At 37.4% G+C, this 26,216-nt stretch overlaps 2 protein-coding genes and 1 long non-coding RNA gene across 7 annotated transcripts; all 3 read left to right on the top strand.

Annotated features, from left to right (window-relative positions):
• Positions 1 to 45: 45 nt before the first annotated feature.
• LOC121633504 lies at positions 46 to 3,496 on the top strand. 5 transcript variants are annotated; one of them, XR_006009063.1, is made up of 6 exons: positions 46 to 325; positions 435 to 767; positions 878 to 1,150; positions 1,250 to 1,305; positions 2,546 to 2,635; positions 3,231 to 3,496. XR_006009063.1 is itself a non-coding variant. In XM_041975598.1 (6 exons), the coding sequence occupies exons 1-6, from the start codon at positions 226 to 228 to the stop codon at positions 3,251 to 3,253; spliced, it is 873 nt and encodes a 290-aa protein (XP_041831532.1). In that variant the 5' UTR covers positions 49 to 225; the 3' UTR covers positions 3,254 to 3,496. The 5 variants fall into 5 exon arrangements, 3 of the variants coding, with proteins under 3 accessions (XP_041831532.1, XP_041831534.1, XP_041831531.1); XR_006009062.1 differs by having other exon boundaries at positions 47 to 325; positions 3,090 to 3,496; XM_041975598.1 differs by having other exon boundaries at positions 49 to 325; positions 878 to 1,151; positions 1,253 to 1,305.
• Positions 3,497 to 10,745: 7,249 nt separating this feature from the next.
• Positions 10,746 to 11,748, top strand: LOC121633563. Its single transcript, XR_006009090.1, has 2 exons — positions 10,746 to 11,190; positions 11,311 to 11,748. It is a non-coding gene; the product is annotated as an uncharacterized LOC121633563 (long non-coding RNA).
• A 5,577-nt stretch (positions 11,749 to 17,325) lies between these two features.
• On the top strand, positions 17,326 to 25,103 carry LOC121633476. The gene is made up of 9 exons (XM_041975548.1): positions 17,326 to 17,563; positions 17,690 to 17,829; positions 19,092 to 19,229; positions 20,168 to 20,278; positions 20,378 to 20,425; positions 21,156 to 21,225; positions 21,370 to 21,494; positions 23,768 to 23,972; positions 24,730 to 25,103. Exons 1-9 carry the CDS (start codon positions 17,362 to 17,364, stop codon positions 24,831 to 24,833), a joined length of 1,143 nt encoding a protein of 380 aa, XP_041831482.1. The 5' UTR covers positions 17,326 to 17,361; the 3' UTR covers positions 24,834 to 25,103.
• The last annotated feature ends 1,113 nt before the right edge of the window (positions 25,104 to 26,216 follow it).

Raw genomic sequence — 26,216 nt, 5'->3', positions numbered from 1 at the left:
TGTCCTGGTTTCCAGTGTCCCCAGTAAGACAGAAATCATGTGATACAACTTGGACTGAGGAGCAAATGAAGCTTTGGAGAGTTGCATCACACATCAGAAAAGATGTGTTAATGTTGCCATCTCCTGCAGCAGAAGAAGCTAAACATTTTTACTGTTCCTGAAACCACCAGTGACAGAAGAGGAAGCAGGCACTATGAGGAAACACGCTTGAGAAATGCTTAAGTCATGCTGAAGAAAGCTTCATTTCAGTCACACCCCAGAGCAAGAAGAAAATTCAAATGGATTAAAATGTGTCCGTATCTGATCCTGGTGCTTCTGTTTGCAGGTAAACATCAGTTTTCCATAATTAATACTGATGCTGTTAAACTGGTGAACTCTGTTTCTTTGAACTTCCTGCAGTGATTCAGCTTCTTTTCTGTTCTCGTCTTTTTCAGCACAAACAGAACAAAGTCTCACTTCCGTCACTATGAGAGAGGGAGATGCAGTGGCTTTGTCCTGCGAGAGCCAGATAGATCAGGTTAAATGCAACCGTACCACCTGGCTTTTAACTAGTCGTATTGGGACAAATGCAACAGATCTGGTTAGGTTTGGGCAGATTAATAAAAATCAGCTTTCTGAAGCTAAATCAGACAGGATGAGTGTTGCAGTGAACTGTTCTCTGATGATTCAGAGAGTCGCAGCTGAGGATGTTGGCAGTTACACCTGCGAACAGTTGAGTTTCTCTGGACAAGAACAAGCTCAACACACAGAGCTGTCCGTTGTTAACAGTGAGTACACATCCTAAACTTTAACATCTTTTACAGCAACAACCTGAAACACTGCAACGAACATGATCTTAATGGAGTTAACTCCTGTTTTTCTTTTCCTCCCCATCAAGTTACTGAACATAAGCACTCTGATCAGGTGAAGTTAAGCTGTGCTGTTTCAACCTACAAACACTGCAAACACCAAGTGAAATGGCTTTTAAATAATCAAGCAATTGAGAAAGAAAACAACGATCTGAAGATTATTAACTCAAATTGTTCAGCCAGCGTGACCTTTTCAACTTCTCATTTCATTAACAAATCAAAGGATTATAACTTACTGAAGTGTGAGGTGACAGAAAGCCCCACCAACGTGCAGCATTATACCGTCAGGTCTCCTGCTTCAGGTGAGAAAACCTGCAAGAATATAAAAAAATGACCTAGAATCACTTCATTCTGATGCCATAAGTCATGTGTGTTAATGTAAATAATTTGATCTAAAACAGGAAAAAAAAAAAACAGTCGTCTGGAGATGAAGTTCCAGCAGGAAAACCATCGTCTGGTACGTCTCATTAAAGATTTCTGCACACTTAGTCTATGTTTTCTCAGCTTTAGAGTCAGACGTACCGATCTGTGACGTACATATGACATACGGTTCTGTGCAAACATCCTCCTTCATTTCTTTAGACTGAAGACAGAAAGAAGGAAATTATTGCAGCAACTTATTGAGACATGAAAACATAAATGAGGAAACAGTTTATAAGGAAGAACACAAAGACTACATTTTTTATTATCTTTTTAGTGGAAACACAGTAAAATAAAAAAAAACAAGGCAAACAAAACATTTCCATCACGTGCTCACAGAAAAGTTCAAGAGTCTCAAGAACCAAATTTTCTAAGTGAAATCTAACCAGAGCGAATGGCTTGTTGACAGCCATGTTTCCATGGAGACCATTTCTGATGATGCTTCTGCCTGTCTGAAGGTCCAGATGCATCTCTCAGGTCCTGATTCAGGTCTTTACTGGACTTCCTATTTGTTATGGCATCACTTTCAGATCCCGTTCATTTGCTGCATATATTTCTTTTTTTCTGTCAAGGCTACACACACGGCTGAAATATGCAAAATTCTGTTTATTTTTTTATTTGAAATCTTTATTTGGCCCTTTAAAAATTTTTTTTTTAAAAATAATAAATAATAAAAAAATAAAATAAAATAAATAATATTAATAATACTCATGAGAGGCTGAATTATTGATTTGGATCAATGAAACAGTGTGATTAAATCATCAGTTTAATCATTTTAACCTGTTTCTCTCAAAATCATTAATGTAATTTAAACTCAATCATGTGAGGACAGAAAGAAAAAAACATGTTTAACTCGTTTCATTGAGGAGTTTTGTTTCCCGTCTTTCTGTGAAAAACAAAACTGGATTTTTTTAAAGATGTGTGAGAGAGGATGCTGCAGTAACTATGACATGTTCTCTTTTCTCCGTCCATGTTTAATTCCATGTTGTGATTGTAGATTTTCAGAGACTCCAACTGAGCTGACATGTGTCTCTGTTTTCATGTCAGCGCTGCAGCAGCAGAAGATGTTTTTCATTAGTCAGCAGCTAATAATCAGACTAAGTGATGAGTGACAGGTTCTGTGAAGAAAGCAACCTGTAAAATGTTTGACAAACACTTTAGAGACACAGCTTCACTCCTCTGCCTGAATGAACACCACGTTTCATCTACGTTTCTTATCTGAAGCCACATGAGTGAGAACAGAGCAGACTGAGCTGAAATCTTTGCCTCTCTTAAAGGTTGTTGGTGGAGGATGGTCTATGTTCCTGTGGGTGTAGCAGCGCTCTCCATCATCGTTGTGTCCGTCAGCATGTGGACGAGAACAAAAGGTAACAACATTTACACAAGAAACTTTGAGAAAAACAAGAATTTTCTCCTTTTTCTCTTTTCATGTATTATTGTGGCAAAATTGTGAGTTTTAAACCAAATGATTAAATATTTAAACACATTTTTAATTCTTGATCAGATAACATGCAAAATAAAGAGAAGTTGTTCTGAATCTACTGTCAGTATAAACGATGCTGTCTTCACCAAAACAACCTCCTGGATCGTCTGTTCATGCAGACAGAAAATATCTAGATTTATGTTAGAAGAATTTGCTCCCTCTGGTGGTGAAGAGAGAAACTGCAGGTGGAGTTTAAAAATGGCGTCTACTGAGGTGATGGTGGCACCAAAACAAACTCATTTAATCTACTAGAATAGAAAATGTTTCATCTGGATAAAACAGTGATAACAGAGACAGAATTTATAGTTCTGATGATCTTTTTTTTTTTTTTTCCACAGGTTAGCAGTGATGATGATGATGATGAAGATGGCGTAGTGAGCCACACAAATGACCTGCAGTCATTTCAAAGTGCAGCAGCTGGATCTTAACTTGGTTGAAAATGAGATTTTTCTTGTCTTGTTCTGTCTTTTCTCTTCCAGAGAACTCACTGTGTTCACATTGATCAGGTTTTGTTGTTGGTGTGTTTGTCAGCTCTGACTTATAATAACAATTTATCCCTAAATATCTGAATATGTTGTAAATAAGTTTATACTCAAAGTTAAATCTGTTTTTTCTTTCTGTAGTTCATGTAAGTTGATACAAACTCGTTTAAAGATGCATTTAAACATCATAAATAATAACCTGAATATAAATTTTCATGTATCTTTACACTGAAAATGTTTATTAAAATATTAGTTGACAATCATGGTTTGTGTTTCATGGTTTCAGAAATAACTAAAGATATTAAAGACCTGAATAATCAATATGATCTATATTTTCCATGAAGTTCCACAGGAACAGTCTAATGATGAAGTAATGATGAACTGCTGAGTAATTAGTCTGTATGATGCTTCTCTTAACTGGAAGAGACATCAGAATAATGTTGTGTAAGGATACATGGTTCAGAAATAAGCCCCGCCCCTCCCACAGTAAATTTAATTCATGGACTGTTTATCTGAAATGTGTGATCACAGTTTAGTTCAGTCAGATAATTATTGTTGTGTTTTCTGTCCACAGACTGAGTTCATTATTTAAGGGAAACTGTTAACAGGGTGTAGTGTCCAATATTGGCCACAAGGGGGCGTGTCCTCCTGATGATCTCTATTACCTGAGTAGGCAGGTAGCACCAACACATGTAGAGCTGAGCTGTTCATGATGATGGACAGAAACCTGTTAACTACAATGTTCTGTCATGTCTGTTTGTTTCAGCTCAACCATGAAAGAAAAACAGTGAAAGACAAACTGAGTCTTCCTGAAGTTTCTAACAGCTGCTGGAATCAGTCATGAAAGAGACGTTTTTCATTTTTAGCTGCTCAGAGATGATCAGGAGAAACTCATGCAGATAGAAATAGATAGAAATAATTGATTTCCTCAGCGAGCAAATGGTAAGAAAAACCTGCCAGCAACAGCTGAAGTGGTGACATCAAATCAGTCTGTTATCTCACTCAGGTTTTAGAAATGTGTTCATTATTGACTATAGAGGGAACCTGGAGGCCGAAAACTGAACAGATTTTATTAAAGAAGTTTGTAACTAGAATTTTCATCAAACATGAGCCAACATGGTATCTGGGTTACAAAAAGGTAACTGCGTGTGAGAAGTTCTCTGGTGATATAAACCTGTTATATAAAATATGTGAGGCACATCTTTGTTTAGATGCTGCAGTTTTACCCACATCCTCACCAAAACTCTCCCCTTTATTTTTTAGGAAATGACTTCAGAGGTGAATGATAAAACAGCAGGTCTCAGACCACTAAAACATCACGTCTTTATTTCCAGCTGATGAAGTATTCTGTGGTTTCAGCAGCAGGTGGATGGAGACGTGTTTACTGGTGAGACTGGGCTGATACAAGAAAACATCCACTAACAAGCTGCTTATTTCCTCTTATTCAACCTCTTTCATCTGGATTCTTACACACATATTAGATCATAAGATACTGAAATGTTTCTTTACATTAGAATAAAGTGAGAGTGACGTTTATATGAGCTGCCTGCATAAAATTCTCTGAGGTCCCAATGAGGAAGAGACATCAACCACAGGAAGTAGAAACTAAATTTTATTGTAAGAAGTTCTGTTTCAGACACTTTGAGAGTCGACAGCGTGAGAACAAGTCACAGAAAACAGGAGAGAAAAATGTTTGGATTGAAATCTTTTAAATTATCTCTGCTTCTGACATGGATGCTTCCATTTACAGGTAAGGAAACATGACGTCTATTATAAATATAAAGACAGGTAACATTTATTTAACTGTGTCAGAAGTTTAATGTGGGATTTTAACCATCATCCTCATGACATGCTTCATTATATCTGACACATTTTCTGTGTTTTTATCCAGATTTTAGTTTCCATGTATTATTTTATGTTATTAAATGAAAGTGAATGTTTATGGTTAGAGGAAGTTTACAGTTCAGGACATGATGTGCACTGACATGTAGAAAATATAAAATGTCTTATAATGGCAGACGACATGACTTGGTGTGTTATTAATATGTTATTTCATGAGAGCAGCTTGTTTTAACATGATGAGTTTATTCTTCAAACATGGATCTAAAATAAAGAATAAAGTCTGAACATAACAGCTGAACTTTGTTTTTCTTTTTCTCTCATTTTCAGATGAAACTGGTCAATTTTCTGTCATGACTGCGACGGTTGGAGATGACGTCACTTTGACTTGTGAAGGTTTCAGAGAATTTAATGATCAATGTAAAAGTACTACATGGCTCTACAGTGACTCAGTAAAAAGAGTGACACTGTATGAACAAGGGAAGATTCACAGAGAAGCTGGATCTAAATCAGACAGACTGAATGTTACAGAAAAATGTTTCCTGGTTATAAAGAAGGTCACAGTGGAGGATGAAGGTTTTTACACCTGCAGACAGTTCGAATCATCAGGACGTAAAGTTACAGAGTCTACAGTTCTACTTTCTGTTACTAACAGTGAGTATTTACATCATGTTGTTTTCATCTTTAACTCTCATCAAAATAACTAATCCCAGTAATGATGGAGGCAGTGAGGAAGTTTCATGTAGGACTGACATGGTGACATGATGCTGCTGTAAATTCAACATGTCATTGATCAAACACTGGGGAACCACTTTTCTATGGAAAGACAACATTGTAATGATTATGCATCAGTCTGGTGTCACATCTTAGTGTTTATCTGTTTGAGTTGATACCTTAAACTGGTTAAGATTATATATTTATCCATCCATTTTCTTCCGCCTATCCGGAGTCGGGTCGCGGGGGCAGCTGCCTAAGCAGGGAAAGACTTCCCTCTCCCCGGCCACATTCTACAGCTCATCAGGGGGGATCCCGAGGCGTTCCCAGGCCGGCCGAGAGATGTAGTCCGTCCAGCATGTCCTGGGTCTTCCCCGGGGCCTCTTTCCTGTGGGACATGCCCGGAACACCTCACCAGGGAGGCGTCCAGGACGCATCCTAACCAGATGCCCGAGCCACATCATCTGGCTCCTCTCGATGTGGAGGAGCAGCAACTTTACTCTGAGATCCTCCCGGATCCCAGAGCTTCTCACCCTATCTCTAAGAGAGAGCCCGGACACCCTGTGGAGAAAACTAATTTCGGCCGCTTGTATTCACGATCTTGTTCTTTCGGTCACTACCCACAGCTCGTGACCATAAGTGAGGGTAGGAACGTAGATGGACCGGTAAATCAAGAGCTTTGCCTTTTAGCTCAGCTCTTTCTTCACCACGACAGCTACATTTATATATTCTACTATTCTACTGTCATTTAGCAGACGCTTTTATCTAAAGCGACTTACATTTGAGAGTAAGAACACCACAAGCATTAATTCAAACAAGATGGGACGTCATAATTAAGTGATAGACCGCTTTTGAGTCCAGTCCAGGTGCTGTCATGTAGTGCTAGTGCAGTACATGTAATTTTTTTTTTTTTTTTTTTGTTTTAGTAATTTTATTTAAATACAAGATTACAATTTCATCACACAATATCATCTTGGGCATAAGTGCACACAGCTTCTTCAGTACTTGGTTGAGCCAAAAAGCTGGACAAATCTTTCTAACTAATTTAGTTTAGCTAAATGTGGAAATGCTCCTTTAACAACTGAGTCTTTAGCTTGCTCTTATAAGTGGATACGGACTCTGCAGATCGGAAGGAGTTTGGTAGATCGTTCCACCACCGGGGAACAACAGAGGAGAAGAGTCTAGCTACTGATTTTGCGCCACGTTGTGGTGGGAGCACTAGGCGTCTTTCACTGGTAGAGCGTAACTGTGGAGAGGGAGTGTAGCTCTGGATTAAAGAGTGAAGGTAGACCGGGGCCTTTGGGTTATTGTTTTGTAAGCCAGAAGCAGAGCTTTGAATTTGATGCGTGCTGCAACTGGAAGCCAGTTGAGAGCAATTAGCAGCGGAGTATGAGAATATATATATATATATATATATATATATATATATATATATATATATATATATATATTTTGTAACACGGGGGGGACGACCCGGATCGTGACCGAGGACGCCCTAGTGAAAAAAAAATGTACTTAATTGTATTTCAAGTATATTCATATTTCTAATAGTATGTTGAAAATGTTCTTATACAAATCATATTTTTTTTGTAAACATATCAAAAGTATACTAACTTTGTACTTTCACTGTAACACTTTTAACATACTTTAAAGTAATAACACTATGTTATACTTCATTGAAATATATTATACAAAAATACACATTAAGTGAAATGAAAATGTAATGTGTGTAAGTGTACTATTTGAAATTTGTTTTTACACATATTTTTAATATATTTTAAAGTGTATCATCAAGTACACATTTTAATATCAGTGTTTAATAAGTGAGTGCATTTAAAGTTACATTTTTATGTAACTATATACTTCAAGACATTCTTTTGAAGTGTTCAATCGTATTACTACAAAAATGCACTTAAATATATTTATGCAATTTTGTGCAGTGTGTGAAGTAAACAGATAACAATTATTACAGTTGTTTTGTAACGTTTAATAAGTTTGGCCAAAAAATATGATACATCTTACATACAAAACCACATTGAATAATGTTAACTTCAAAAGTACAAGTGCACAAAAAATTAGATTGTTCTACTAAAAAGCAGGTGGTTTATAGTTAGTGCAGTGCTGCTCACTCACACTGTATTAACACATTACAGTTGTCACAAGTGTTTTTTTTTTTTTATTTTTTTTTTTATTGAGAATTATACACGATACGTGACATACTCAAGACAATAAAGCAGATGAACATAATGATTGTAAACAAAATCATACCTCCTGGCTATAAAAAACAGAAGTTATATATACATATAAGTATATATACTGTATATTTTACAAATTATACACAAGTGCAATGGGTCTAAATTTCACAGTATTCCAATTGCTATTATATAACAGTATATGCCATTGCATACAAGAACCATGTCCATAAGCAGGTATAACAAAAAAGAAGAATAGATCACAAGAATTTAACACAAGATAACCAAAAAAGAAACCACAAAGAAAGAGAAAGAAAAAGAGGGCATAAACGAAAATATATATCATTTTACTTAAATTATATAGAGAGGGCTATATTAATTTCGACAAGTGACAGTAAAGATCTCTAGCATGTGGTCTTTTAATCTTTTCCAAGGAGATAATAAACAGCTGTAGTTCCTGTGTAAATATAGACCATATAGGCTTAGATTTGCCAAATCTGCATTTATGTATATAGAATTTTAACATAATAAGGTTGTTAGTAATATATTCATGAATTTTATTTTTGAATATATATCCAAATAAGATAGTTTGGGCGGAGAAGGGGTCTATGTTTATGGATTTAGAGGTCAGGAGGTTATACAGAGAATCCCACAGTGTTTTAACAGATGGGCAGGAGAAAAATAAGTGGTCTGTTGTTTCAAGTTCATTGCATATGTAACAGTTGTTACCATCAATTTTAAATCTATGCCTTATGAAATCATTAGACGGATAAATATCATGTAAGGTTTTGAAGTGTACTTCTTTGTGTTTCGGTGGGAGAACAAACCTTAGAAATTTTGACATTAGTTTTGAATGATTTTTTTTCCCGAAGGTCTCCATAAATTTCCTTTTTACTCTCTCAGGATACATTTGTTTTGTTAAATGTTGTCTTAGGTAGCTATTGTTACAGTTTTTGTGTAGTAGATCCAATCCATCAATATTGATGCTCTGTAATTTAATTACTGGTTTGGATTCATAATTATTTTTAACGAGCTGGATAAATGCATTCGGAATTATATTAAGTATTTTGACATATTCACTTTTTGTACATGTTAGATTGTATTTATTGATAAAATCTTCATAAGTATAAATATTACCGCTCTCATCCAATAAATGACCTATTGACCAAATTTGCTTCTCCATCCAGATTTCCATAAACATGGACTTTCTTCTGTGTAGAACAACTCTGTTATTCCAAAATGGCACATTGTGGGGACTAAAGTTGTGTTTGTATGCTAATTTCCAGTTTAACAAGACCTGTTGGTAAAAGGCAGATAATTTTATAGGCAACTTAGGAATATCAAAATCGCATCTTAACAGGAATTCAACACCTCCAACTTTACTAAATACTAGGGATGGAACAGCAAACCAGATCTCCTGCTTATTTCTAATAAAGGATTGTAGCCATTTAAGTTTTAACACACCATTCATAATTTCAAAGTCTATTGCTTTGATTCCTCCATCTTCATAACTTTTAACAACATTTCCTTTTTTTATGTAATGATGTCTGTTTCTCCAAATAAAGTTAAAATTTAATTTATTAATTTCTTTAATAATTTTGGGGGGAATAGCTAAGGAGTATGCAGGGTAGATAATTCTAGATAAAGTCTCCATTTTGGTAAGAAGGGTCCTGCCAAAGATAGTTAGGTCCCTCTGTGACCAGTTGTTTAATATCAGTTTACATTTATTTAGATTATTTTCAATATTTAGTTTGACACTAATGCCTTCATTTTTTGTTACCCAAATACCCAGGTATCGAACCTCCAGTTTGACTGATATGTTATTTAGCGATGACTGAGGGCAACTATGGAGGCTCATCAATTCACATTTTTCCAAGTTTAGTTTTAGGCCCGAGGCTTTGGAGAACATTTCCACTGTTTGAATGGCTAGTGGGATCTGGTCTTTGTTTTTTAAAAAAATGGTGGTGTCATCTGCAAGCTGACTTATGATGATATTTTGGTTCATAATTTGAAGACCTTGAATACTAGAGCTGCTTATGAGGATAGCTAAGAGCTCTGTAACCGTGATGAACAGGAGTGGTGACACACTACAGCCTTGCCTAATACCTCTTTTAATGGGAAATCTTGGACATGTCCCTTCGCTTAAAGAGACGCAACTGTTAATATCTGTATACAACATTTTGATGACATCCAAAAACTTCCCACCAAAGCCAAAATGTTTAAGCGTTTCAAAAATAAAGGCATGTTCCATCGAATCGAAGGCTTTCTGGAAATCCAGAAATAAGATAAAGCCATCATCATCAATTAAGTGGGCATATTCAATTAGATCTAAAACTAAACGAATATTATTATGAATAGATCTACCTTTAAGAAAACCAGATTGAGTAGAACTAATAATATCTGATAGACCTTCTTTTAATCTAGCGGCTAGAACTTTAGTAAATATTTTATAATCTGTATTTAAAAGTGTAATTGGTCTTAGATTATTAAGGTATCTCTTATCTTTTCCTTGTTTAGGTATTAAAGTGATGACTCCCTGCTTCATTGTTGTCATTAGTTCTTTTTGCTTAATACTTTCCATAATTGCCTCAAACAACATTTTTATGTCTGCCCAAAAAAATTTATAAAAGTTAGCTGTTATGCCATCTGATCCAGGGGCTTTGTCTGATGCTATATTTTTTATAACACAGTCAAATTCATCTATTCGGAAATCTTCTTCACAAATATTTCTAAATGTCTCATTAATGGTGGGGATCTTATTTTGGATTCTTCTTAATAATGATTCTGAGTCTTGTTTTGAGTATGACGATGTAAAGAGAGTGCTGTAAAATTTCTTAACTTCTTCCGATATTTGTTTTATGTCTGAACATTCCTCACCGTTGAACATGAGATTGTGAATTGCATTTTTTTCCTGTCTTTGCTTTTCTAATTTGAAAAAATATGAAGTATTTTTTTCACCCTCTTCTATCCATCTTGCCCTTGAACGTATATAGGCTCCCTGTGCTTTATTTTGATAAAATTCATCCAATTTAGATTGTAAGATGTTGATATTTGTTTTGTCATCCTCATTCCAGTCAGATTTGTGGTAGTATGAAATTAAGTCTGAAATTAATTTAGTTTCTTCCAATTGTTTCTCTTTTTGTAATTTTTTACTATAGGAAATAGAGAATTTCCTTACCGAGAATTTGAGGAATTCCCATTTTTGTATAGCTGTAAGTAAATTTTCATTATTTTTAACATCTTCAATTATTTTTTTTATGTTTTCACTATATTCATCCTTTTTAAGCAAGTTGGAGTTAAATTTCCAATAACCTTTAAATTTATTCCTATAGCCTTTTGTGGCTAGACGGAGGTTCACAATATGGTGATCACTTGAAGGACTACAGGAGATACTGGCCTCTGTACTGTGTTCAAGTATGGAGTCTGTAACTAACCAATAATCAATTCTTGATCTTGCCTGTCCATTCGGTTTAAACCAAGTATACTGCCTGATCTTAGGATTAAAATATCTCCAAGCATCAGTAAGTCTGCATTCATTCATAAAGTTTCGCATAACTGGATTTAAAGTTGCCTGTGAATATTTTGATGGGTATCTGTCCAGCCACTCATCTGGCGTTAAATTAAAATCACCCGCAACGGCAACATGTTGAGTGGGATAATTTTGTTGTAGCTTCTCAATGACTGATGTGACCTGCTGTAATAGCTGTTTGTTTTTCTGATCGTTATTGTATCCATAAACATTAACAACAATAAACAAACTGTTATCAATATCCATGACACATGCTGCCCAGTGTCCATCTTTATCTGTGTCCTGAGTTATAATCTTGCCTGGACATCTCCAAAAACAGATAGCTACTCCTGCACAACGGTTGGTTCCATGACTGAAGATTATTTTGTCGCCCCATTGTTGAGTCCAAAACTTCTCATCTGTTGATTCAGAATGTGTCTCTTGAAGAAAAAAAACGTTAGCCTTTTTCCCTTTGCAAAACAAAAAAACAGCTTTACGCTTTAAGGAGTCTTTGAGCCCTCTCACATTAAACGATGAAAAAGAAATCTCAGTCTTTAAATCTAACCCTGAATGCATTATAAACCATAACAATAGAACACACACACAGAAGAATATACCTTAGGTCCTAGGAGGTAGAGTAGTAACCTTTGAGATGAGTCCCATGAACAAACCGGTGTTTAATTTCTCCACTACGAATCTTCTACATAAATCAAGTATACTGCCATCATTTCAGTCTGAGATACGCTTTCCTTCAATGTAGGCAAAGGGTCCTCTGAAGCCAGCCGCCTTACCCTCCTTTCTTGCCTTCTCAATCCTCGGCCACAGCGCCTGCCTGGATCACCAGTCCTCCTGGGTCAGGTCTTCTGCAAACCTAATTCCTTCTTCCTTGCAGATCCGTGATGACTTTGTTTGCTTCCACACTTCATCTCTTACACTTCGCTTGGAGAAGAGGATTATTACTTGTCTGTGACGGTTTTCTGCTGGCCTCCCCACACGGTGAACAACGTCAACGGCGTCTTCCATCTTTTCCGCCTGCTCCGGTAAAATTTTCTTTAACAGTTCCACAACTTCAGCCCTGATGTCTTCTTTGCCTTTTTCCTTTTTGCCTTTGATGCGCAGGCACCATCTTCGTTTGTATCTTTCTTGGTTGGTCAAAAAACTCCTTCATTTCAATCTTTTCCTTTTGAAGAATCTCTACTTGTGCCTCCAGAGTTTTAACTTTGTTCTTGCACTTTTCAATATCTTCCGAGTTGATCTGTACCGTCTTTGCAATCGTGGCTAGCATGGTGCTGTGCTGCTGGAGCTGGCTGCTGATGTCATCCAGACGGTTATCAACACGTGTTCCTAAAGCCTCTAAAGCTTCAAGAATTGACCCGACTGCTTCGTCCGGAACGGTTTCGCCGCTGATATTTTTAGCTTTCTTTCCTGCTTGTGCTTTTTCAGGAGTATTAGTTGGCGTGTTGACTTCTCTGTCTCTTTTGCTATTAGCATTAGCCGCTTCCATTGGCGTGGAGTAGCTGTGCTCGGAGCTTTCTGATATGCGAGGTTTAAACAGCGCTTTTTTAGATACCTGTGCGTCCTTTCTTTGATTCATTTTCCCAACCAAAGTTTTGCAGTTAAATTTTCTGTGGAGTTGACTTTGTTGCACTTTTAACGTCGGGACTCGTGTAGAGCTCTGAGTAACGCGTCCGCTCAGCACGCCATTAACCCGGAACTCGTTGTCACAAGTGTTCAGAAAGAACATTTCATTAGTAATGTTAAATGGATCAAACAGGTCATTTGGCAAGATGTTTGTAAATAAGTAGCTCCCCAAGAATTTTAATCTCTTTCAACATTGTTTGGAAGTGGAATGACATACATTTTGTCTTTGGACTTAACCATTACACATTTACGTTTGAGTGATTGGGGATGCACAGCAAATACATAGTGGCTGTGGGACACCTCATTTATAAATGTGGATAATATATTTAACTGAGCATCTCTACAAAAATTTCCTCCAACCTTGGCAAGCTCTTTTACCAAAATACAAAAGTTGGTAGGTGTAGATGAGGCCCCATTATCAGATGTAAAGGCCAGAAGGGTCATAACTTCACAGAACGTTCCATCATCTAACTGTACAACAGAATTATTTCTCTTTTTAAGAGTTGTGTTGTTATATGAATGATAAACTACACCACTACAAATGAAACGGTCATAAAATAGACCTGAATGAACAGTCACTCCTAAAAAACTTTCAATAGCCATCCTCTGCAACACAGATGTGCTACCTTTCTTTGGACAGCCAAAACCTCTGACATTATGTTGAAACTCCTGTGATTTCTTTGTCAAGCTAGAGGTACTTTGAAGTTTGTCAAATAATGTTTTTATGCCTTCATTTGCATTTGCCATTGTAGTCCCTGCTTTTGTTGAGAGACCCTTCCACCGAAGAAATCGATTCACTATTTGTGTTGGCACGTGTGTTGTTCCACTGAAAAACCTAAGCAAAGTCCCGTTAAATGATTCAAATGGAAACGTGGATGTTGCCCACAGTGGTCCCCAGTTGCGCACGCTTGCTGCCAAGTGCATTAACAAATGCACATTAAAAGAAACATTTGCGCTACCATAAAGTCTCTCAAAGTTGAGCACAAACTTTCGCAGAGCTTGATCTGCCAGATCCACATGTCTCACTTTGATGGCATCCTGAAGAAGTGTGTGTATTGCAAAAACTAATAAAAAAAGATGATTCCAATACTTCTTTTTCAGAATACCATTCAAAACAGGCAATGCATAAAACAACAAAAATGACCTCCACTCAGATGCTTTCCAGAATTTTCTGTCCCTGACTGATCTTGGTGCCCTTGTGACCTCCACAGGTGGGTTAATAGCCAGCAATTCCTGGTCTATATCACTGACTTTGGTGCCCAAGTACCAGTCTTCATTATGGTGCTTACTGTCTAGCCACAGAGATGTCATTTGTTTAGTGACACCCAGGTAGACACTGTGCTGGTACTCAGGAATGAACCCAGTGATCATCTTGAAGCTCTCAAGTTCCATCAAAGGGGATGGGCCTTTCACACCCATTACTGGATTAACAGGTGTTGCCAACATAGCATGCTGAAAATGATCCTTCTCTGTCCTTAAAGGTGGTTCCGGGGTTTCCCAGGCATAGGGACCACCACCAGAGTGAAGGCAGAAGTCACACCCATATTTGCCATTGAACTGTTTTGTGTTTCTCAGGAGGGGGCGGGCAACTGAATCTGAGGAGCAGAGGACTAAATGAACTTTGCTTGTATGCTCTATATTTTTAGAGTCCATCCATCTAATTCCAGTCTGTTCCAGTTCTTTGAGCTCTGCAACAAAAGCAGTTAAAAATGTGATCATATTCGGCTTGCTTTTACCAAACCATAAGCATGGTATACATATGTTGGCTTGGCGATCTTTTGGCGAAAGCTCTATGACTTGACACTGAATTGGCCATATCTGAAAATTATTACTGTTGAAGACTGGAATTCCGTCACAATTCCACAGAAGTGATATGTCATCAACCCCTATTTGTCCACTCCACTTGAGCTGTATGTGTTCAGCCCCACACTGAATATCTGAAATAATGCCTGGAGTTGATTCTCTTCGATTTAAATGTATCCCAGGTTTTTCCAAAATGTTCACAATTTGGGTTGACAGACTTAGTACAAGAAAGTAAGATCCAACTCTTAAATTTCTCTCCATGTCAAATTCAGCATTACAAGTGGAACAATTTTTTGGAGCTGTCTCTCTGGGTCCCAGATAGCTTTCACAGTTACTACAATAGAAATGGGGCACGTACTGGCCAAACTGTCCATACGCTTTCTGAAAAAGATATGAGGTTGCAGGAACAGAGCCAGGGAAATGTTCATTAAACATTGCAAGAAGATCCTGAAGAGCTACTCCTGTCAAATTGTGCCTCAGTACCTATGACATGAGTAAGAGCAGACTCTGTCCTTTTGTGATGGGAGCACCAGGGTATACAGGATCGTCAACATGATGTCTCTGTAATATAAGACACAATTGCTTACATTCATACCTAAATCACAATAGGACACATAAGCCAAAATTATAATGACATCATTATCCTAATAAGAGAGATATCTCATGTCATTGAAAAGAACAACTGATAATCTGTAATTAAATGGTAGTACCTCCAATTGGTTTAAATCTTGATTTCTGGCTTGGCTCCTCTCTTCTGTTCTGTGTTCTTGGTCACTTCCATCATTTTCTTCTCTGTCCTCTTGGTCACTTCCATCATCTTCCTCTTGTCCACTCCCCCCATCATCTTCCTCTCTGTCCTCTTGGTCACTTCCATCATCTTCTTCTCTGTCCTCTTGGTCACTTCCATCATCTTCTTCTCTGTCCTCTTGGTCACTTCCATCATCTTCTTCTCTGTCCTCTTGGTCACTTCCATCATCTTCCTCTTGTCCACTCCCCCCATCATCTTCCTCTCTGTCCACTTGGTCACTCCCCCCATCATCTTCCACTCTGTCCTCTTGGTGACTTCCATCATCTTCCTCTCTGTCCGCCTGTTTCTCTCTATCCACTTCTTGGTACGTATCTATATTTCTATGATCTGCAAGACAAATCTGAGACAAAAGAAAGACCAATTAAGTGCAGCTTCTGTGGTATAAAAGTTATGATTGAACATTGGGATATAAAAATACAATTAATAGAGAATTTTTCTTACTCCCGAACTTACATTTTCAATAACTTGTCTTCTGTAAAGGGATGTTCTTGGAACGGAAGCTGTACAGAGAAAACTCTTGTAGAACAATTTTTGCTTTTTCTGTGGATACAGTAAAAACAAAGATAATAAGAAACCTGAATGCAGCAAGTACTTTATTAGCTGGCATCAGTGTTGATGATTAGCCTTGTTGACTTACAGTCGACTTAGTCAAACATTTTCGCATTAAGGCATAATACTGAAAAGAATACTGTCTTTAAGATTTATGGTAGCCATCAGATAGGCTCATCTTATACTGTAGCTGGGATTATATAACACAGGCAACCAAAGATAAATATTGCGGTTTTTGTAGTAAGTATCAAAGATGTTGACAAGTTCATAGCATATCCTACTTTTTCAAGTAGATGTCACAGTAAATTTCAGAAGATTTCAGAAGTCTTAAATAGTGTAGGGGGTCTGTCAGTGCAAAAGCATTTGACGTGAAGTCAATAAGATGATTTTCACGTAAAAACAAGGTAGTCCTATTCAATGGTTTTAGGTCAAAATAGGCTAGATAATAACTGCAAAAAAAACATAGGGCATGTTTACGTAATTCCAGATTGTTAAAATAAAGTAATGACACTTTACAGTAGTAAACACAGCGAACCGGGCTAACTAAGATCTGAGTGTGTGAGTGTCTGTGTGGATGGTGGTCAGTCTGCGGAGCGGTGAAGGTACAAAAGTAACGAGTGAATGTTAAAGTAGGGCTAAAAAGAGGCTAGCCTCGCCCATGTAACTCGCAGCATTGCGCCAATTTAACTGTTGCTTACGTGGTTTGGTTGAACTTTTCTATATTTTGTTGTCCTTGGCGTATCTGGTGGAGTCCCGTCAGGATTCAAATATCTCTTCAGTTTTCGCTTTGCTGGCATGATGATTCGGTATCGTAACAATATTATAAGAGGCTGTATAAAACATACATCGATTTCATATTTTCTTATGAAATGCATGGGCGCCGAGTCTCTGACCAATGAAGTGCATCAGTTTCGTACGTACTTGCGTGATGTTGCCCCCCCCACCTCTGATTGGCCAGCCATTCAGAGCTGCAGACGTTCTCAACCGTTGCATTCGTTTGAGCGACGACGACACTCTAGTGAAAGCAGGTTCGCATTCGCAAGTGACGATATACTTTAAAATTAGGTGGAAACAATGGCATTCAAATTTGCCATATACTACCTATTTGATAAGACACTTAAAGTGGAAAGCACGTCGCTCATCCATGAAAGCTACCAGTTCACCCAAGTGTCATCCCAGCCTGACCTTGAGGACGACGCGAACTGGATCGAAATAAAATGGCCCACGAGAAAAGAACCAAAGAGGACTGTGGCTGCTAAGATCCTGTTATTTGGAGGCAAGTATGGAGAAAGCTTGCTATTTTCCAAACTGCCTCAGCAAGCGGCTCTAACTGTTGAATTTTGGTCATTAGGAGGAATGTCTTCACTAAACTTGTTTTTTCTTACTCTTATTATTATATCAGATTCTTACAAAGAACTGGTGTCAAAGAAGAATTTCTTCATGCTCGGTAAGGACATATGGGCCGAGCAGGAAAGCAGAGCTGTGCGCATGAAGAAGAAGCAGTGTGAGGCCAACGTTGTGAAACATAAAACGGTCGTGCAGGTGAGTGCACACGACTTTCATAGCGCACAAGCTGACATGCTAATTTCATGGCAGTCTGGCTAGCTACATAATATCATATAATTTACCTAAGTAAAGATCAATAAAGCAATGCTAAAATACTCCATTAAAAATCATGCATTAAGAACCCCACTTATGTTCATCCATCTATCCATCCATCTACTGTATGACTAAGTTATAGTACATAGTTATTTGCAATACAACATAACAAAACTATCAAAGTAAATATATGTATTTGCTCCATCTCACTGATATATTTACAAGTAAATATTAACTAATTAATTAATTAATAATATTGAAAGATCTCAATATTGCAACATTTTGCTGTGAGAGAGGTAGGCCTGTAGACTCAACTACTGTTAATGCATTACATACTGAGACACCAGATAAGCTACACCTGATTAGTGGTGAGATAATTAATGGTGGATTGAATCAAGACATACCAAATGTGAACCTGATAACACAGAGTTTCTTTTTGGATGCCAAAATCCAAAAAACTTAGAAGCCACTAGTTCAGTCATTAACAATGTGCTATGTTTTATATTATACCATGTGACCATTCAAATGCTAACTGGTGTGCATTATTTTTGCTATGGACGTCACCATAGCAACATACAAACCAGCTGGATCAGATCAGCTGGTTAAAATCTGATAATAAAACACCACAGAGAGAAACACCATCCCGCTGCACGCTACGATGTTCTAAACTTCATGTTGTGCACTAAAACCGTATAGTGCACAGATCTGAGTTGTTTAATCCTTATATTTTCCTTTTTAGAATCTTTGAGATTGCTTTTTTACACTTGCCAGTACCATGCATCATGCACAGAGCAGAAATTAACTAATACTATTAAAAAGGAGAAAAAGGCATCAATAATCCTTCAATTTTTAAGCAGAAGTTTATTTGATCAATGATGAATATTTATATTTATCATGAAGCAAGAATTTGGAAAGAAACACAATTTTAGAATGTTTACCCTTGCAATTTGCAGACTGTCCTCCATATAATCAATTTCTTATATAATCATGATCAATGATTAGGGAGGCTCTGTCATTTGCCACTACTACCACATCTCTACTTCCATTGTCTGTCAGGGTGCTAATGAAATGTTTTTTTTTTCTTGGTATATGTTTTATCTGATATAGTTTTATCCTGAATCGAATTACACTTAGTATGCTAATGAGAATTTGACATTGTGATGACAGTCTTATCTTTGCTTTTACATTATAAATGTTTTTGACAGGAAAAACAAACCAGGATCAAAGATGCAGCCAGGGACCAGGTGTTACAAAACCTAAAGACTTCCCTGTCTCAGAAGAGGGCCTTAGACACACAAGATGACCCCTGCAGTTCTCAGGATGAGGTTCCACATGTTCATGGAGTAAGGCATACTTTTTTGAGCAAGTGGCTACAGTGTTTACAACAGCAAAAACTGCAGTGTTCTTCAGATCAGGGGTCGTGTTAACGTAATATTTTGTGCTTTTGACCGTTTTTTCAAAACAATGACAGAAAAATCTGGATACCAATTTATACCCCTGACTACTGGGTGGTGAGTGAGCACAGAAATTAGCTATTATCTCCACAGAGATCCTTCTGTAGTCCCTCTGTGGGTGAATCCAGAGTTGTCAATATTGGGCTGTTCAGTTATTAAATGAAATGAAAAATACTTTATTGATCCCAAAGGGAAATTCAACATTGTAATCAGGTTCTTTTTTTTTTATATTTTTTTAACTCCCTTGTAGGCTACAACTAAGTTAACTGACATTGCAACTCTGAGTAAATAGTTGAAACTACCTTCACAATGGCTGCACATGGCTCTGCTTGCAGAATGGTTATTAGTGGCTGCTACCACTTTGGTGATAGCAAATATACATTGCTACATCTTTCTGAGTGGTTTATAAAACACACTACTATGTTAATGTTCGCAACTGTTTTGAAATTGGCCGTTTCAGGTCACAGCCAGTGTTCATGACCCACAGTCAGACAGAGACAGATATTCTGGATCTGGCAGCATGTTATAGAAACCTTTGTGAAATATGCAGCATGCCATTCAGTAATCGGTAGCAGCTGGTGTCTCCAGTCTGACGGCGGCCGTGAACTGTGACCATGGCAATGATTGGGACACTCAGGAGGAATGATTGAAAAATGTTCTGTGACATTTGTAAAAACTAAAACTAAAAAAAACAAACAATCAAAAGCAGCGTGAGTAATGGGTTTGTTACTCATATTAGTCTAATTATTAGTTTAAATATCAGTCTACAAATTAATAAAAATGAAATACTTTTGATTATGTCAATTTTATTGAATGTTTTTCTTCAGGGAAAGCGAGCAAAGATAAACAAGCCAGCAAGACGTGTGCTTTTACCCCTGGCATCCAGTCCTAGTTCTGATGACGCCACATACATAGGGAGTCTAAACCAGCATGACACTGTAAATCATTCTTCTTTCCTACCTATTGTGTACTCTCAGGCACATTTGTTTCTCTGTTGGATTACTTTCAGAACTATTTTGTCTTTTCCTTTTTTTCAGGATCATGCTTCAGATGAAGATTTGGGTTTCTCCTCAGCCCAGAGAATGGCAAGTACATTTAGATTAAATGTTAAATAAGAATGTAATTATATCACATTGAATGACTATGTCAGGCAACAGTCAGAGAGCTTACAATTAGCTGCATGGAAATCTTTCTCTCACAATAGTTACATATTGTATTTACACAAGTAAGCTCTTTCTGACTGTCATGTGTATGCCAGCCAAGCATAAGATATTTCATTAACTTTTTAAAACATATATTAAAGGATAATAATTTCATTAACACCTTTCATTAATGTGTCACACACAGTAGGAGTTTTCCTTTATGTATACAGTATTTTATTTGAGAAAAAAGTATATGTTTATAAGTAAAATGCCAGCACGTGTTCTTCTAAATAAATTTTCATGAACAACAATAAGGACTAATAATATTAATATTTTGAACAGCATGTATTAAACTTACAATTACAATTAACTGATCTGCTAAGTGTGCACAGGATGTGATCACAGCTGTCAGATTGTCATTTGTTCACAGATCAATCAGTTAGCATAACAGCTGGACAAACTTTACTGTTTGTCTTTTGTGTGTATTGGAAAACAATCATAAAATAATCACAATCTATAAAATACAAAAAGAATACTACAAATCTGCCGCTATTTCCACCCACAATACCTCACAACAAGTTCTGTAAATGTCTTATCAGACCTAAATGATGTTTAATGTGATTTTAAACTCTCGTTTTCTTCTTTCTGCCTCGTATTTCATTCACCCTTGAAGAACCTGACAGATGATAATACTGATCATGGCATGGCACCTGGAATGAATGAAATCATGTCAGCCCTTCACAGTAGGTGTTCAGATTGGAATTAGAGGGATTGACATATCAGAACGCAGTATATTCCACATTATTATCCTGTACTGAACTTATGTTACATTACTTTGACTAACAAACAAACCTAAAGTTTTCTCTCTTAATGTTACATTCACACAGACCTGCCAGAAATGGTTAAATTAATGAGGGAGTGTGTGGAATCTGTCAAGGCACTGAGGTCCTCGTTTGGGGGGACCCCTTCATCTGCAATGTCATCCACTAGCGGGGACAGTGAAATTGAAATGGTATGTTATGTATTCACTACTTGACAGTTCATTCACATAGTACCCTATATCCGCACTATGGAACCATTGTCTTTGGCTGCATCATCCTATGTTGGTAATTAAATCCCATCACCATATTGCTGATCTAACATGTTACATGTTTCAGAACTCATTCATATGAGTTATCTCGCTGTCAGTGGAAACCACAGGTCATAGCAATCCCTAATGCTTTACAGAGCTGCAGACTAAACTAATTTAAAAATTTAGGGGCACAAACATAAAATTTAAGGTTGTACACTTTAGAGCCATGTTCCATTTAAGGGTCTGCATCCTTCTAAGGTCGCACCTTTATCAGTCTACGGAGGCTGCATCCTTCTGAGCATCCTCCGAAGGCTGCATAGCCATTGGTAAATGGGACAGTCTAGCCTTCGGAGCACTTCCTGATTGCGGCATGACGCCATCAAGTTTGCTCCCAAGCCTGGGAAAAATATGACACGACATGCAACACAAGAAAATACAGACCAGACAAAAATAAAAGAAATAATGGATATCGAAATTCTTCTTTTGCTTTTTTATTTACTTTTTGTTGGAGGAGGAGGAGGAAAGATGCTTTAGCGGCAGCAAAACCAGCAGCTCATTTGGTTCAGGCTGGGAGCGTTCAGGCTGCATTCAGCTCTGACAGGCTCCATCACTTGTAATAAACTGCAGCCAAGCGTATGAGAACAGATTTACCTGATGTGACTTATACAATTATCAGCTAGGGGTGGGAATCACTGGTTTGATCACGATACGATTTTATAGCGATAGTGATACAGCGATTCGAGGTTTGCCGATAATTCAAATTCAGTCACGATACGATTTCGATTCGATTTGATCTAGGATCCTCCGATCGATATGAAACAATATAAAGCAATACCATGAGTGATTGATCACAATTATTTCCATTCATCACAAAAAGCACCAAGATCATCATCTAACCTTCTTTATTCCTGAGCTCTGGCATTAATATTCAGTTTAAAAGAAAATATTTTCAAATTAAAAGTGCATTTGATGACTGGTTACTCTATCGATTTTTGGCCGATATTAGGATTTTGGATCGATATCATTGAATCATTGACCATATGATCGATGTAGATCGATGTATTGTCCCACCCCTATTATCAACACAGTTACAATAAGCTTTATGTTAACATCCATGCATGTGACATGTGAAAGTGAAGGCTTTTAATATTAAATGAGCATCTCTCATCAATAGGTTCGCCTTTATGTAAAAAAAAAGTTTTGGGAGAAAAGAAAAAAAACAGGTTAGCCTCAAGCTACGGTTCTCCAGACATTCCAGTGGCCGTATTAGCAGTTGTTAACATAGTGTATTTTAACAGCTATTCCGTTTTTAATACCTGAACTTCAGATCTTAAGACAAAACCTGTTAATTACATTTAAATGTGTATTCCGCACAGCAGGCGGCATTGCTGCAGCAGCTGCTGCTCGTCATTTTCCTCTTCTTCTTCTATGGATTATAATCGGCAGAAAGGCGCTCAAAGCATCTTGGAATATGTAAGGCCACGGAGGACAGTAGCTATGCATCCTCAGAATTCGGGGAAAAGGACGAATCCGAAGGCCGCATTTTTAGGACCCTTTAACTTTTTAGCAAATGAGACAGCCTTTGCGCAGCGTTGGGACGTAAGCAGCCTTAAAATGCGACCTTGGAAGGATGCAGACTCTTTAATGGGACAGAGCCTATATGTACTTGCAAAATATATTCACATTTTCTCTCATTTGTACTGTATTAATGATAAATACTTTGACAATGATGCAGAAACTACAATGTTTTAAATTCACATTTAAATTATGTTTCAGACTTGAGAGAAGTTTGTCAGCAGCAAAAAATATTCAATGATGTATCTTACCACTTTGTTGTAGCCATGTCTTCCTGTATGTGAAGTATGGTGTCTCTCCAGAGTTGCCATAGGGCTGACAGAGTTCCGCCGTAAGCTGTTGTAATCACACTGATTCAAAGAGTGGTTATCACTGAACCACATTACCTAAATGTGTGTCCATTCATTGTTTTAATAGCTGCATCCAGTTAAACATCCAGGAAATGTGGTTACAATTATATTAAAAAAAGTCTGCAAATTTACTTGCACTGTCAAATTTTAAGGGCAAAATTCAACCATTTTGGGGCAGTTTGGACCCCTGGTTTATATGCTGTAGCAGTGTTTCCAAGTAAAGACTGAATTCAGTACATTGTTCATCTCTAATAGAGATAATCTGTCTAATTTGTCTTGCATATGCAGCACCCTTTGGCAGGCAGCACAGTTACTGTTCCAAAGAGGGCATTCCTGCGGCTGAATAGATCTCGTATGACCATTTTCGCCCAGGAGCTGGCTGTCCTGGTGTTCACAAAGGAGGGCCTTGCACAGTCCACTATAACTGGAAAGTCTGGAAGGGGGTTGCCACCAAAAACACAGCTGGATGTTGTCAAAGTGCAGGCTATTACAGGTATGTTATTGTTTTGAGATTTACAGTGTGTAATCTATTTAAAAGTGTAGGGAAAACAGTCAGTTGGGGACACGCTGTCCGCTGAGCAACCTTCTGGGAATTGGGGAAAACAAGTTGATAAGCCAAGATAAGGGCAATATAACCAAGAACAACGTGACCTGCCAAGTGCAAGGTGACCGGTCAAGATAAGGGCAATATAACTGTTTTCTGGGAATGGTGAAGGGTGTGTGAGTATGACTGAGTGGAAAACAGATGTTCTCTGATTGGCTGAAAAAGATAGGGTGAGATGGTGCGAGGGAAAAGGGGGGTCGAACGGACTTAAAAAGTTCTGCGTGGCAGAACTCTGGCAGTTCGTGTGGTCTGAATTCGCCAGCAACCTTTGTGCATTGCAATAAACCATTTAAAGAAAAGTATCGGAGTCAGCTTCTCTTTAACGCGCGAGTGAAGTTAACTGTCAAAGCAGGAGCCGACCGGGGAAGAGGAAGAGAAGAGAGAAAAGAAGCTCCAGTCGGGAGGCAGGCTCCTTCTCGTGGACGGAGTGCGGTCTCGGAGCCGGGAGCTCGACCGGACAAAAAGCCACAACAAAAGCTTCTTTGATTTCCATAGCAGCTAGATCACACAGAAAATACGACCAGTAATTACTAAATACATGTTGGATTATGTAGTGGTAGTAATTTTAGTACAATTTTAATGAGTTTTCTGTTGTTCTGCGCAAAAATACTATCCTGTGTGACTTACAGTATTTGTCGGTTAACAGATGCAGTTCTTCTGGAGTTTCCACAAACACGCATCTCTGATGTACGCGCAGCCATCAGACGAAAGTGTAACAATGAGGGGTTCAGCCAAAAAAAAGGAACATAATGTGTGTTTCTGTATGTTGGGAGGGTTGCAGTTATAAGGACTGTTGTTTTCATTGTTCCGTACTAAGTAATGTTAAGGTCAGCTGCCTGAAACTGACCTATTTCTACAAAGTGCACTAAAGTTCCAATATTGGAAAATATGTTGTAAGTTATTGAAAATGATTACAATCCAAATGTAAATGTTAATAAATCGAGAGATCAGAGACATTTGTAAAGTGCTGTAATTTGAATGTGGTTCAAATATACATTAAAGTGTATTTTTTCTCCTGCATGTAGTCTCACAAGTCTTTTAGCCTTAAGTATGCTGGTAATATATTTTCAAGAAAGTTAGAAAGCAGTATAGCAAGTAATGATAAAATATATTAACTGTTAACTGCAAAGTATGCTTTTTTAATAATTGGAATAAGCCAAGGGTATATCATTATTACACTAAGAATACATTTAAAGTATAAAGTTTATATATTTTTAGGAATATTTCAAATGCACTTATAATACAACCACAGTACACTTTAATGTCACTCATTAAGCATGTATTAGTACATAATATAGTCATGTACTTGAAGTATACAAAATATATTTTAAGTTGTTCCACTTTAGCACATAAAAGTATACTAAATATACTTGAAGTACAGCTTTTACACAATTTAATTACAATTAAAATATATTTAGTACAAAATTAGTTGTTCCAAAATAGCATGCTTCAAGTTAACTAATCATAAACATACCTTAAGTATATTGATGATAAGTGTGGCTTCAAGTACACAAATGTACACAAATTTTTAGTATACTTAATACATTTATTTTTCACCTGGGCGGGACTGCAAGGGTCCTCTGGTAGACCAAACCAGTTTCTAAAATAAGGTCTAGAGCTCCCTATTATAAAATGCACATGTTTGTTCAGGCTACTGGTTGATAGAAACGAACAGTCATACAAAAATAATTTCTTTATTCACATTAAATTCTTTAAAAACCATGCCTTTGAGCAGACGGGACTTACAAAGAAAAAACTGCAACCAAAAGAAAATAAAGAAAACCCAAACAATTAATGAATTAGTAATCAAACTCAAACAAAATTAGTAAACTAAATGCAAACTTAAACTTATCAAAAGAAAATCCCTCCTCACTCAACCTCCTAAAAGTCTTGCACAAACCCTCCACGCCAAACCATAAATGCGGGGGAAAGCCAAATAAAACTAAATGCGCGCATAAACCGCGGGGCAGGAACGGCCACGTCACCCCTACGGCTCAAGCTTAGCCAGCTTAGACGATCTGACAATGCGAGGTGTGGCGGGCAACAACTAAGATAACAGAGCCTGGCGTCACGCTGAAGACGCTAAAGATGCTGACGAACTAAAGAAATACAGCAGGGACTAAAGAACCTAGT

The sequence above is a fragment of the Melanotaenia boesemani genome, chromosome 22 (genome assembly GCF_017639745.1).
Source record: "Melanotaenia boesemani isolate fMelBoe1 chromosome 22, fMelBoe1.pri, whole genome shotgun sequence".
Taxonomy (NCBI): Eukaryota; Metazoa; Chordata; class Actinopteri; order Atheriniformes; family Melanotaeniidae; genus Melanotaenia; species Melanotaenia boesemani.
Note: the sequence above shows the minus strand (reverse complement) of the source record. Positions and strands in the feature narration are given on the sequence as shown.